The 13,689-nt window shown below is 37.1% G+C and overlaps 1 protein-coding gene across 2 annotated transcripts in view; it reads left to right on the forward strand.

Annotated features, from left to right (window-relative positions):
- Positions 1 to 13,689, forward strand: part of BRINP3 (BMP/retinoic acid inducible neural specific 3) — a gene marked incomplete at both ends in the record, with an annotated part of 200,938 nt that overhangs the window by 95,611 nt on the left and 91,638 nt on the right. For both annotated transcript variants that reach the window (XM_080623038.1, XM_080623039.1), the window contains one exon: positions 5,228 to 5,418. In XM_080623038.1, the coding sequence (XP_080479164.1) occupies positions 5,228 to 5,418 (191 nt within the window). The remainder of the gene's footprint in view (positions 1 to 5,227; positions 5,419 to 13,689) is intronic.

Genomic DNA, 13,689 nt, shown 5'->3' on the forward strand with positions numbered 1-13,689 from the left:
AGCATTCTATTTAATCAGAAACTTTCGTGGAGTTCATAGGCCAAAGAACTTTATTCCTTTGTAAGACACACATACGTGTATGAAGACAGAGTTCCAAGTAGGTAACTGCAGATGGTGCTCAGATATATCCGCCTTTGAGTGTTATCCTTTTATTACTGTTTCCTCACTTTCTGACATGAAGTGATGGAAACTACCTACCGCTACTCAGTCTACAGATGAAAACATGAAGTGTCAAGGCATATAATTCTTTCATCGTTACAAAGATGTGGGTACGGGAAAACAATCTCTTAATAATTAAGGTAGAAAATAGCACTAAGTATTTAAATCATATGAGTATGTATTACTATGTGTAACAAAGTATATTTACTCCTTCAATAGATGGTTATATTTGGTTACAGGTTTTACATCATTATTCCAATTCTATCATGATGGTGATTGTCATGGTTTAAGCCCAGGCTGTAAATTAGAACCACGCAGTTTACTTCCCCCCACTCCTGGAGGGATGGGGAGGAGAATCAAAAGAATGCAACTCCCATGGGTTGAGATAAGAACAGTCCAGGAACTGAGGTATAACACAAATCACTACTGCTACCACCAATAATAATGATAAAGGAAATAACAAGGAAGAGAACACACCACCTCACTGATAGATACCTCGCCCCTACCCAGCAGTGAACTAGCCCTTCCAGGCAACTCCCAGTTACATCCTGGGCATGATGTGTTGTGGCATGGAATACCTCTTTGGCTAGTTTGGGTCAGGTGTCCTGTCTCTGCTTCCTCCCAGCTTGCCCTCCTCCATGACAGAGCATGAGACTCACAAAGTCCTTGGTCAGGCTAAACATTTGAGCAGTAACTAAAAACATCGGTGTTATCAGCTCTGTTCCCAGGCCGAAAGTCAAAAACACAGAACTGCACCATCTACTAAGAAGTAGAAAAAATGACTGCTACTGCTGAACCCAGGACAGTGATTTACATTTTTAAGTAATTCCTGAAGATATTCTTAAGATACACACAAAATTAATTTCTAATTTCTGAATGCCATTTGTAAATCATTGTTTAGGATTCTTTTATCTAAATGGCCATACGTGGTTTATGTGTCTAGGAATACTTCTATATACGTATTTTATTTCATGCTTTTTTTTTTTTCTTTTTGAAAACCGGCATGTAAAATATTTTTTTCAACTAATGAGTTAGTTTGAGTTATAAATACAAATAATGGAAAATATATTCATAGAAACCTAGAAAGAATTAAATATGTAGGCTAAGTTACAAATTTGCAGATTTCAGGGCTTAAAGACATTAGTACATATTAGGACAAGTTCAGTCTATAATGTGAATATCAGCCTCCTTACTCCTTACTTAATAAATGTTTTTATGATATTTCTTTTAAAAGTGAGAAAGTGAGGTTAACTGACTCCTGAGTATTGTGAAATCGAGTGAATACTACTTTCAGAACTTGTGGAAAACACAGTTGTGTGGATCAGATGCTGAATAATCATATTTTCTTTCTCACTATCATTAATCCTCTTCAGTTCTTAAAATTTGTAACCTTGAATAGTTTTCTAAATCACACTTGTTTCTTAGCGAATGTCTAGATGCCTTCTTAACCTATTTCATGGTGGCAGACTAACCAGTAAAAACCAAGATTCATCTATGTTTCAAATGTGACAGAAGATTCTCTTTTGGCATAGGTGTAATTTTCTCTGCATTAACTTAAAACTCAAATAGGCTTCTGCAAATTAAATATGAATTGGTGACGTTACGTTACAAACTGCTGAGTTCTGTGTGTGAAACGGAGTTCTGTTACAAGTCTGCAGCAAAATGGATGCCTGAGTACCAACATGTGGAGTTGTCTGGTTTTTAATCCACTTTTTTTAGCAAGTGCTAAATCAGTTCTGACAGATTAAAAACTTTCAGAATCTGTGAGATGGCTTTTGAACAAAAAATATTTTTGAAATGTACCTGGTTGTACCTGGTATTAGCATAGCGCTTGAGAATACCAGTGGTGAATTAGATGCACTTGTTTGAAATGACATACAAATGCAAAGCAGAGATTTTTGAGGAGAAGGAGCTCCCTTCACGTTTACACCCAAGGCCCCATCACTCAGCTGTGCCTTCACTCAACCTTGGGAGATGTAATCTGATGTGATCTGAGTCAAAGTAAACATTCAAAATCATTTCAACCTTGTTACAGAGCATGAAAACCAAAACATATCTGTCACAGAGGGGAACGGAGACTGCAGGCCTGGGGATGATAGGGGATCCTGCCTGCCAAAATGCACCCATCAGTAACTGCCACGGCAAGCATGGGATCAAGCAGGATTAGGATAATAGGTTGATGAGGTAACTGTGAGGGGGTTCAAATGTTATTTTCCTGACATTTTCTAATCAAAATCAAACAATGCAAAACACTGTCATTTTCTCAAGCTGTTTTTCTTGAAATGGGAGTTTTTATTGCAGTTCTGCTTTTTCACCCTAAATATGGTTTTGATGAGAGAAAAATAAAAAACTCCTCTGCTTTAGTAATGAAACTTGACACAATTTTGTTGAAATAGAAGTAGTCCCACCATCTCTGCTTATAACTAATACAGATCAATCAAAAGAGTTTACATCAAAACAAGATGGGGTAGTATACAGACTAATGAAACACAAAGAACCCCAGTCTTTTTTTTTTTTTTTTCTCTAATTTCCAGAGATTTTCTGCAACATTAAGGGCTTGGGGTTTCTTTTTCCTTACAACTAATTATAAGGTATTATAATGATACCTCTACTGGAAAGCTAGTCGAGCTTGCAAAAGTCACTTTAATCAGAATAAACCAGCTAAGACCTCTGGGAAAAGGGAAAAATTTGAGAGAAATCACCTAGTGAAATTTTGCTCCTCATTTGCACAACCTAAACTGATACAGTACTTACCCCTGTGAGTTCTGATACTGTTTGCTCTGGTACAACTATGTCCCTATAGCTCCACAAACAGCTGCACAAAGCCCATGGCCTCTGGCTCAGATCTCAGCCCACTTCATTGCTTTTCATTTCAGAAGTATCTTTCATACTGGCTCTAGTCACAAGGCAGGTTTTGAAAAGGCAGGTTTCAAAAAGACAGGTTTTAGTGCATGGGCGTAGTTGAAAGCGAACAGCGCTGGAACCTAAACCAGGATTTGATGGCAAATTTCTCTCAAGTACAAGTCATTAGACTTTGCTGTACTTTTCCAGTTCTCTGCTCACAGCAGTTGGCATGGATGCAGCATGGTGTGAATAATGGCCCACCTGGCCATAGGACCAGCACTGCCTCATGTTGGCATAGCATAACAAAATGAGGTGCAAACAACTGAGCTGATACAGCATGATTGTGCCTGCCCTACCGAGCAACCTTAGTCTGCTCTGCTGGAGGTTTTGGCGGTAGTTAAATAAAATGAGAACCTATCTCTACTTAGGTTTAGGTAACTGAACAGTGAAATCCTGTTACTTACAGAGGCTGCAGTAATTCCTGATTCTTTGGAATTCAGGGAGTTAATCCTTGCTTTGATGGCTGCATGCATAAAAAATAAAAGAATGACCCTTTAAAGAACTGTAGAAGTATAAATATAGTGGTGAAAACTGACCTTACATAGGCAAAACAGTCATTATTCAGATAATCCTCTGTAAGGTCTAAAGGACCTCACTGTCCTCTGAACTTGGGAGAGATTGGGAAACACTGTAAGGTACATTGATTAGCATGATCACACTCCTCTTTCTTCAAACAAATAATTTGCAAGCTGAGGTAGCTGTGTGTCAAATTTGTCAACAGATGCGATCTCCTGCATGGAGGCATACATTCTCATTTAGCATTGTTCACCACCAATATTATCTCCCTTTAAAGATGATGTCATGCTTTCATCCTACATATTATCCCTCTATAGCTATTACTTTTTGGCATGTAAACCCATCTAAACCTGGCATCCCATCCTCTGAATGGGCCAAATGCCACTGCAGCAGATGGGTAAGTAATGAAACTAGCATTAGTGGCAAGTCAGACCCTATCAGGGTAGCTTCCTTTCCAGGAACAAGGAGGTGGCATTCAGTGGAATTGTTCAGCACCTAGAATACAGGTATAATGATATTATTCATTGATTCTATGAAAGTAAGTTACCAAACACAGGCTCAGAAAGTGAGAAAAGTGTTTTCAGAATTACTTTGGACATAAATTGTACAGAAGAAAATACTGAGTCTATAAATTAATTTTCTAATTAATTTTCTGAAGTAGAGAATTTTGCCTAAACACACTACTAAATGAATGGATCCTTGTTTATCTTGAAATGCAGAAAAAAACAAAATCATGAAATAAACATTGAAAAATTGTTCCAAATTTAACAATATCAGTAGATCTCATCTGGAATGGTTCTTAAGAACTTGCTCAGTCAAACAAGTGAGATATTGCTTTAGTTTTATTTTCAATAATCCTACAGGAACTAAAATTTCTAAATTCAAGGTATTTCTTCATTTCTCTTTAGAGAGAAAAGAAGTGAGAAATCTACAACACTAGATGTGAATCTTTTCTTTTGGAAAAGCATCTCTGCTTTGGGAGTTAGGGAAGCGTTATTTATATTTCCCTTTTTTAAAAGAAACTGGTTAACATTCTTATTACATATTTTTATACTTTTCAGTTATATGAATTTGGCTTAAGACAACTGTAACATCAGTTTTCAGGCATTTTAGTGTTGCTGAATTGATTAGAAAGCACAGGATGGCTTATAACAAGTTGGAACAATGTATCTTCTGAAATCAGATAGGATACATGTTTTAAAAGAAGGAAACAACAAAAAAGAAGACTGAAGTATTACACTGGTTTAATTTTCTTTTAAGCTAAGGTTAAATAAAAAAAAAAGAAGGCATTAAACAACCTTGGAAGTAAACATATTTTATACACAATTTAAATTGAATATCTACAGAATGTCTATATTGTTGGTAAATAGGAGCAGACTTATTCCCTGTCTCATTGTATTTTAGGCATAAATGTGTTCTACTGTATAGTTTTTATTCGTATGAGGCAGTCCCACCTTCCACCCTGCCTCCAAACCAACCTGGAATAGTATCTGTTGTTTATGTGTTTAGGGCACTAAAGTATTTGAGTCTGCCAACAGGAGATCTGGACATTAGACAACAGCTAGGGAAAACTTTGGCTATTTCTGGCAGAATGAGACTCTCAAAAGATGCCACTGATGAATGTTGTGGTTTCTGTTTCCCTGCTCAGGGGAGGAGTCACTCACAATTTTTGTGGACAAACGGAAGCTGAGCAGGAGGTCAGAAGGGAGTGATCCCAGCTCAAACAGCTCTGCCGTGACTCTGGAGACCTTGCATCAGCTCGCAGCCTCCTACTTCATTGACAGGGACAGCACACTGCGCAGACTCCACCACATCCAGATTGCCTCCACTGCCATAAAGGTAGGGGAAGTCCTTTAGGACCAACCTGCATATGTGTTTCCAGATTCACTAACAGCTTCTCAGGAAAAATGTGTTTTGATTAGTAAAAAATTATTTCTGAGCAAAACAATAACTTTTGTTCTAAACTTTTTTTACCTGAATCAATGCATTCAATTGATAATGAAGATTCCAGTTTAGAAGAGATTCTAATGTGCATAATTTGAATGATACAGATGGCATGTTTGATCATTGTGACAATGTACTTTACACGTGTGCTCAGCAACTGCATTTATAGACAGACCTATATTTGTGTACAGGCACAATTTTTTTTTTTTCTCTCCTGTTCTTTGGAACAATTTGGAACTCTTGGTTCTGCAGTTTTGTGGAGGCACATCTTATTTTCTGTTTGGAACTGCTTCCCATACAGTTTGTCAGTCAAATCACCTTGCTTATTGACTACTGAAAGTCACTTATAAGCCATTCTCTGGCTTTCTCAGGTAATTTCCAGTATTGAAGAACAAATAAAATTTCTAACTTGCAGCTGAATATACATTAATTATGAAGCTCTTCATACAAGACATAATTTAGAGTCCATTCTGAGCATTGAATCTTTCCCCTGGCAACTAAGGTCTTCATCAAAGATCACCTGAAGTCAACAGCAGTTTCCAGCTACCTTAGCTGTTACTCAAGTAAATATAAATTTATCTCCTTGGGGGTGCCAGGGCTTCTCCAGTGAGAAGGATACAACCATAATTTGTGGCTTATCAGCACCTCTTCAGTTTGGCTGCTGGTGTATGGAGGATATTCCTCTTGTCCCACCCAGCATGGGCTGGTGGCATGATAGCTAACCCCAGATCAGAGCTGGTCATCTGCAGGTGCAGGATGGCATTTGGCCGTTCGAGCAGCACAGCTGAAAATGCAGCAGAATCAACAGAGTTCAATCTTATCTGCGGGCTGCCCACTGGATTGCAGAGTCTTGCTGAAAAACCATCATATTACCCATCCCTCTGATCTGACTCATCTTCGTAATCTCTCTTTTTTTTTTTTTTTTTTTTTTTTTTTATGTCGATGTACAGCAACCTTTAAAATTGGGCTTCTTCCTTCAAGCCACATGTAAAACTTTCCTTCTACCTAAAGATAGTTATGTCTGAAATCAGTGGTAACTGAAGTGATAGAACATAGAAATGTAGAGACAAAAAAATGTCTGAAAGAAATTTCTCCTTTATATTTACTGATTTCTTTCTAAGCAAATTTGTGTCATAATGAAGAATTCAACCCTGCTTGCTAACAATTTATGTAATGAACATTTTGCATGTCCAAAGTTTTTTACAAGCACTGCAAAATGTCTAAGTATTCTCTCCACCCTCTCACTGAGATGGATACAAATTCAAGCTGTAGCCCACCAGCAAAACAGATTTGCTTAATTGACTGCAGGAGTTTCTAGAAAATGGTTGTCACATCAGCTGTAACAGTGCCAATCCATGAAACCCTCACTTTTGTTGAGAGTCTGGGAGCATTTGCATTACAAATTTCTATTGTCAGAACACTTTACTGAACAAAAAAACCTGTTTCTGTTGAAAATTAGGATCACAAAAGCAGCCAGGAAAGGCATTTTTTTGTTTTATCCCCACACAGATTTTTGAAACTGTTTTTGAAATTGGAAAGCCAAATAGAGTTCTAGATCAAAGGTCTAAATAGAGTATTTCAAGGATACTTATTAAAACATATATGCTGACATCTGAGTTCAACCACAGGCTTTCCATATAGCTGCAGAGCCAGATCTTTGTGTTCAAGCATATGGGCTTGAGGGCTGAGTAGGGAGAAATGACACCCTGGGGGATCTAAGGATCAGGGTGCTGACCAGTCAGCCTTATGACTTCACTTCTTGGGCTGCTCCAGGGGGGACAGTGAACTCAGTGCTTTTTACACCATAAAATACTGGACAGGTTTTTAAGTCACAGCACCTTCTCTGTCTGGCTTGGTCACCATGGCTCTGCTCAAAGCCTTCCTTTGCATAGGAGATTGAACTGGGGATTTGCAGAAAGAGTCCAAGAAAAGCTGTCTTGGCTTACCATAATTCCCTTCTGACGAGCATGAAAGAAATCTAATATAAAGGTATTGTAACAGATTTAGAAATCCCTGAAATTCTGAATTGATATTAGAAACTTTCCAAGTGGTACACAATCATTTTTTGATTGCTGACTAGTTCACAACAACAAAAAAATCATGTTCAGAATCTATTTAATGTTTGATATTATAATTTCTGGTTAATTTTGGATGACTTTTTAATATGCAGTATACTAGACTCTACCATACTAGCAAAGTTGTTCATATTTTAGGAAAAGAGAACTGAGAGTATTGATAATGTTTCATATAATTCGTGCTCTTACTAGGAAGAACTTTACTTTCTTCTTGGGAATGCGTATCTGAACTAACAAAAAAAAAAAAAAAAAAAAAATTGTAACAGACCAGACTTAAAACACACATCAAAAAGTATGGTAATTGCAGTTCAATCAACATTTCAGTGCAAATTTGCACTGACTCAAAGGTGTTCCTGGAGTTTTTGGACTTTGAAATGAACAAGAGTAATTTGATAATATTTCCTTGTTGGCTTGTTTGCTTGTTTTCCATATTTCCTGTAATTATGGGCAATCTGAAACTGAAGCAGTAGTTAGAAACAACTTTGCACAACTGATTTCACAACCATGTATTTGCTGTTTGTAAGTGTTCTGAAATGGCTATCCTGATAGCTGTGGAACCCCTAAAAAGAATATTCAAGAAGAGAGACTAAAAATACAGTTTCTTTCCTTCAAATTCACAAAAAACCCTGAACAAAGCCAACATTTTTCAGGTTGGTGTGGTTTCTTTCTTGGTTTTGGTTGGGATTTTTTGTGGTGGTTTTTTTTTTTTTTTGTCTGTTGTTGTTGTTGTTGTTTTTGTTTTGTTTTTATTTTGTTTTGTTTTTTTTTTTTCCCCCCCCCAAATTTGTATACGCCTCCTTTTTCAGGTTAGACTAGATGTGGTTTGGGCATTGTAAGTAAATAACACATTAGTAAGATTTAATAATTACTTAGCAACAAGAAAGTAATAAAAACATTATGAGATAAAATCCTATCTTGCCTACAGAAACATGAAAAGTACAAAGCCACTTAAACATTCAGTAGTAGATGAGTTCTTGAAGCTACCTTAAGAGAACCACTGAGTTGCTTTGTCTAGGACTAGAAAGAGGATGAGCATTTAACAGGACTATAGCAGTGCACAGTTATATGCTAGGATAGCAATGAGCAACTCACCCATTCACAAGCTAGGGCTTTGTCTAGGTTTGGCCAGTCAGTTCCTAATGTTTCCAGTTTCTCCATCTAGCGCTTCCTTAATAAATTAAGGTCTAAGGTCCATAAGGCTTCCATTAAGTCTCTTGAGTTACAAAGCAAAATCAACAGTATATCTAATATTAGGCAAGAATGATCAAGCTCAGCTAGTCTTCAGAAAAAAAGAAATAAATTACTGGCAATAAATATCTGTTTTCCCAAATTCCTAGAATTTCTCCATGGAAAGCCGCATATAATGACTCATTATGCTAGTGAGGGACTGTAGTGATAGGACAAGAGGTAATTGGTTCAAACTTAAACAGGGAAAGTTCAGGTTAGATATAAAGGAAGAAGTTTTTACTGTGAGGATGGTTAGGCACTGGAACAGATTGTCCAAAGAAATGGTAAGTGCTCCGCCCCTGGCAGTGTTCAAGGCCAGGGTAGACAGTGTCTTGGGCGACATGGTCTAGGGTGAGGTGACCCTGCCCATGACAACGAATTTGGAACTTGATGATCTAAAGGTCCTTCCTCATCCTATGATTCTATGAGTCTATGATTTTTCTCCGTTATATAATTACAACAAATAGTACTTGAGCACTTCTTGCATTCTTTGTTCAAATTCAATGAGATATGTGATAGCTGTTTTTTTTCATACAAGTCTTCATATTTTGTAGGACTGATGCAGGAAGACAGTATTTTGATAAGTTTTATAATTAATCTTTTCTATCAAAAACCTGTGTCACAGGGAAAGGAAAGCATTGAGAAGGAGGAAGTGAAAATTAACATTAAAATCTTCATGTTTAATTCTTATTTATCTAGTGAAAAGCAATACAATTCAGAGCAAAGTCTGTTAATGTGCAGCATGAAGAAAGGAATGGGAGAGGTGTATTTGATGAATCAAGTTTGTTATTCAAATTTCTAACCAAGTTTGTTAGCTGTGACGTGTAAAACTGATTGAGCTTCACATCAATCACATAGACAATATATTTATTCCACATTAAAAAAGATAAAATCATCATGTTACAACATTTTCCAACTGGAAATCATATGTCCATGTGAGGTACTTAGAGCCAATATCAATATTTAACTTATTTAAAAATCTCTCATACATACATTATTTCAGTATTATTGTATAGCATGCATTTTAGTGTAAATGGTTAGACTCATGCTAAATCAACGGTTTGCAGCCCCAACGGCCTCATTGGAAACTCACCAAGTGCCTGAGGGCTGCATCTAATTTGCATATACATTTACATGACTGTACATCCTGTTGTGTTTGATATATTACAGATCCAACATTACTTCATTTCAGAAGCTTTTTTTGCTATGAAGATTTATCTTCAGATACACTAATGGCTGTTAGCTCTCCCTATTAACATCCCTATTAGGATGATGGGGTGCACTCTCCTCATGTTTAATAAAATCCTGTACAGTGGTGGAAGCAGAATACAAATAAAGTCAGCAAATTTTTTTCTTTCCCTGTGTGGTATTTCTAATGAGCAATGTTCTCAGCTCCTCCAACTTGTTCTTGCTACTGTACAGCCATGCTAATTTGTTCCTATTGAAGATTTAACCATAGCTGAAAGCCCAGGGAAAGGTGAAATGACCTGAGACCTACTACTATGCAATGATGCTAATTTGTATGACTGATCTCTTTCCTTTGCTCATTAATGAATGGTGCGGACAAGACATGAAGGTCATGAGTTATTGTAGCATTTATGGTGTATTTGGCAATGTGTCTTGTCATTGCCCACTGGCAGAGTGACTGTGATATACCACCCTGAGATCATGCATCCATACTCCTAACAACTAATTATGAGACTTTTTCAGTGATGGGTAGATGGAAGAGAACTATGCATAGTAGGTTTAGATTTCATTCTGCTTTCTGAGTCTAATGAAGCTGGGAGACAGCAGGATAACCCTGCTCAAATAACCTCAATTACTGTTTGCTAGAAACTGTAATTCCACCACTGTCACTAACGAACTTTAGCTCTAACTCCAAACAGTTTTGCAGAATGCATAAGATACACATTTGATGCACAGTAAATTAAATGTTATTGAATGCTCTCACTGCATTATGCAAAGGGATAAAAACGCTGTTATGTTAGCAAGTGTAACACTGCTGATAGTAAAGTGAGGCTGTTAACAGTAGTTTCCCTTTAGAGGATATACTCTTCCAATCCAGAATACTTTTTTTTTTGTAGGGAGTTGGATCAGGTGAATATAGTCTAGGTGTTAGCTTAGGGTCAGCCATAGTGCAACAAAAGAACAGGAGGCAAAAGAAGAACAGATGCATAAATTGAATTTTCCACCAGCTATTTACAGCCAGATTACAGCCCATTTATTCCAAGTGAGAAAGAATAAACATGCTTGAGAATGTGACCTCTAATTTCAATTAAATTTTATTGTGCAATTTGCTTTTTTGCTTCCTCCAAAACACTTTATTTCTTTTTTTCTTCATACAAAGCGCTTTATTTTTTTTTTTTTTTTTTTTTTTTGCTATGAGAGATTTAAGCACTTTTTTTGTTTCTGAAAACTTCAGAATACAAATAGTTTATAAGAACAGGACTCTACTGTGATGATAACTATACCTTATTATCTATAATTAACCCATGAATGACTCACAGTGGGCAGTTAGAGAGGAAACTTGAGTGTAATGAATTTAGTTTCTCGCTCAAAACTCAGACTGAAATGCAGACCTTTTTTTGTTTCTTTGTTTCATCTGAAAAGCTTGTTTTCTTCATTTTTCTTTCTTCCATACCTCATAGCTGAACGTGTTTTTCTGTGGATTCAAGTAATTGCTGCAATCAAAAGTAGAAATTCTGAAATATATGCAGCCTTGTGCTTAGATTTCTGACAAATTCTAAATGTAGATATTTTTCACAGTTTTGTATAAATAGCCAATTTTTTGAAGCTTTTGAAATCCTGAAACCTTCTTGTCCTCTCTTTCCCCATTCAGTTTGTGGACAGAATTTAAGACTGTATGGCTGTGAAACTTTGTGAATCACTGAAACTTAAGAAGCACCTAGCTAGAACTTTATGTTGTAAAACCACAGTTATAAACTGTATAGAAACATTCCAGGGTTTTTTATACATATACATATACATATGTATATATACACAATATATATGTACATATGTGTGCTCTTGGTTCCCAGAAAGCCAATCGTATCCTAGGCTGCATCAAAAGGAGCGTGACCAGCACATCAAAGGAGGTGATCCTGCCCCTCTACTCTGCTCTTGGGAGAACTCACTTGGCTTATTGTGTGCAGTTCTGGTGTCCTCAACATAAAAAGGACATGGAACTGCTGGAACAAGTTCAGAGGAGGGCCACGAGGATGATTAGGGGACTGGAGCACCTCCCGTATGAAGATAGGCTGAGAAAATTAGGGCCGTTCAGCCTGGAGAAGAGAAGGCTGCGTGGAGACCTCATAGCAGCATTCCAGTATCTGAAGGGGGCTTATAAGGATGCTGGGAACGGACTCTTCATCAGGGACTGTAGTGACAGGACAAGGGGTAACGGGTTCAAACTTAAACAGGGGAAGTTTAGATTGGATATAAGGAAGAAATTCTTTACTGTGAGGGTGGTGAGGCACTGGAATGGGTTGCCCAGGGAAGTTGTGAATGCTCCATCCGTGGCAGTTTTCAAGGCCAGGCTGGACAGAGCCTTGGGTGGCCTGGTTTAGTGTGAGATGTTCCTGCCCATGGCAGAGGGGTTGGAACTAGATGATCTTAAGGTCCTTTCCAACCCTAACTATTCTATGATTCTATATATAAAAACATTTCAGTTGGGCTGGAATGACCTGTAATATCAGGAATTTGTTGACTCTATTGAAGAGATAAAATAGTAAATGTATATTTAATTAAACAATCCCTGGGGAACTAAATGAAATGATTGTCCCTTTAAAAAAAATATCGGCTTCCCCATTTTGTTGGTATGGTGACATCTTTTAAGCATGTTAACCAAAAGCCGCAGTACAGATTTTCAACAAGTGTTGGTAAGGTCCACAACAAAATCCCAAGTTCTCCACTACTTTGGGAGATCAGACTGCCTTCATACAAGACCAAAACCTTGAAATTTTTCAAAGGGGAATTTAAAAGTTAAGGTTGTCAGGAAATAAATAGAAATTTTATTCACAGATATTTTTCTTGATGTGGTAAGCTCTCATTTTTTTTTGTGTGCGAATTGGATAATTTTTCAGGTTACTTCAAAAATCTAAACCATTATTACAAGCTTCACAAAATCAGCTTGCTATTTATATGGATATGTATGCTATTTAAATTTAAATTTGGGTCATAATCTTAGAGAAACTGAGATCTGCAGTTAGATATCTAGCTTCTGTTGCATTTAGGTCATTACCTAGCCTCTAAGGGTCTTTCAGTAATCTGAATTTACCTGTAGGTTTGGGTAGGCAAGTCTAGACAGCTGGAATTAAAATGCTGACATTGTGGTCTTTGAGGCTGGATAGACCATACCACAAAGCATACCAGAGAGGCCGTGTGCTAGTACATGCTCTTATCATCAGGAAATGTGAAATGTGGTAGTTACCTGAAAGCTACACCACAGGGCTGTGCCCAGATAAATACACTGTGCTTCTCAACAGCGTTTATTTGCTCAGGAACAGCCGTGGACTTCCTTCTTGGAAGCTATAACTCTTCTTTTTCTGAATCTAGACAAATTTTAGGTAGCCAATAGGTCTCTGTACCATGTTCTACTGCACAGCCCAGGTTTTGTTTTGGTCTCATAATCAAATTGAAATACACAATGTTTAATATAGTTATGCCTAGGAGCTGTTGATCTTTGCATCAGATTCATCAGAGGTATAACAAAGTCTTATGAGTACAATGTGTGGACTGTTAACTAATTCTAAGAATACACCAGGTATAAATATTTCGGATTTACTTCCATATCTTACTCATGATTTTAAGGTGATCGTATTAAAACCAACTTTAATTCACTTGGAAATACTGAGTTTTAATTCAA

Source organism: Psittacula echo (genome assembly GCF_963264785.1).
Source record: "Psittacula echo genome assembly, chromosome: 7".
NCBI classification, from domain to species: Eukaryota; Metazoa; Chordata; class Aves; order Psittaciformes; family Psittacidae; genus Psittacula; species Psittacula echo.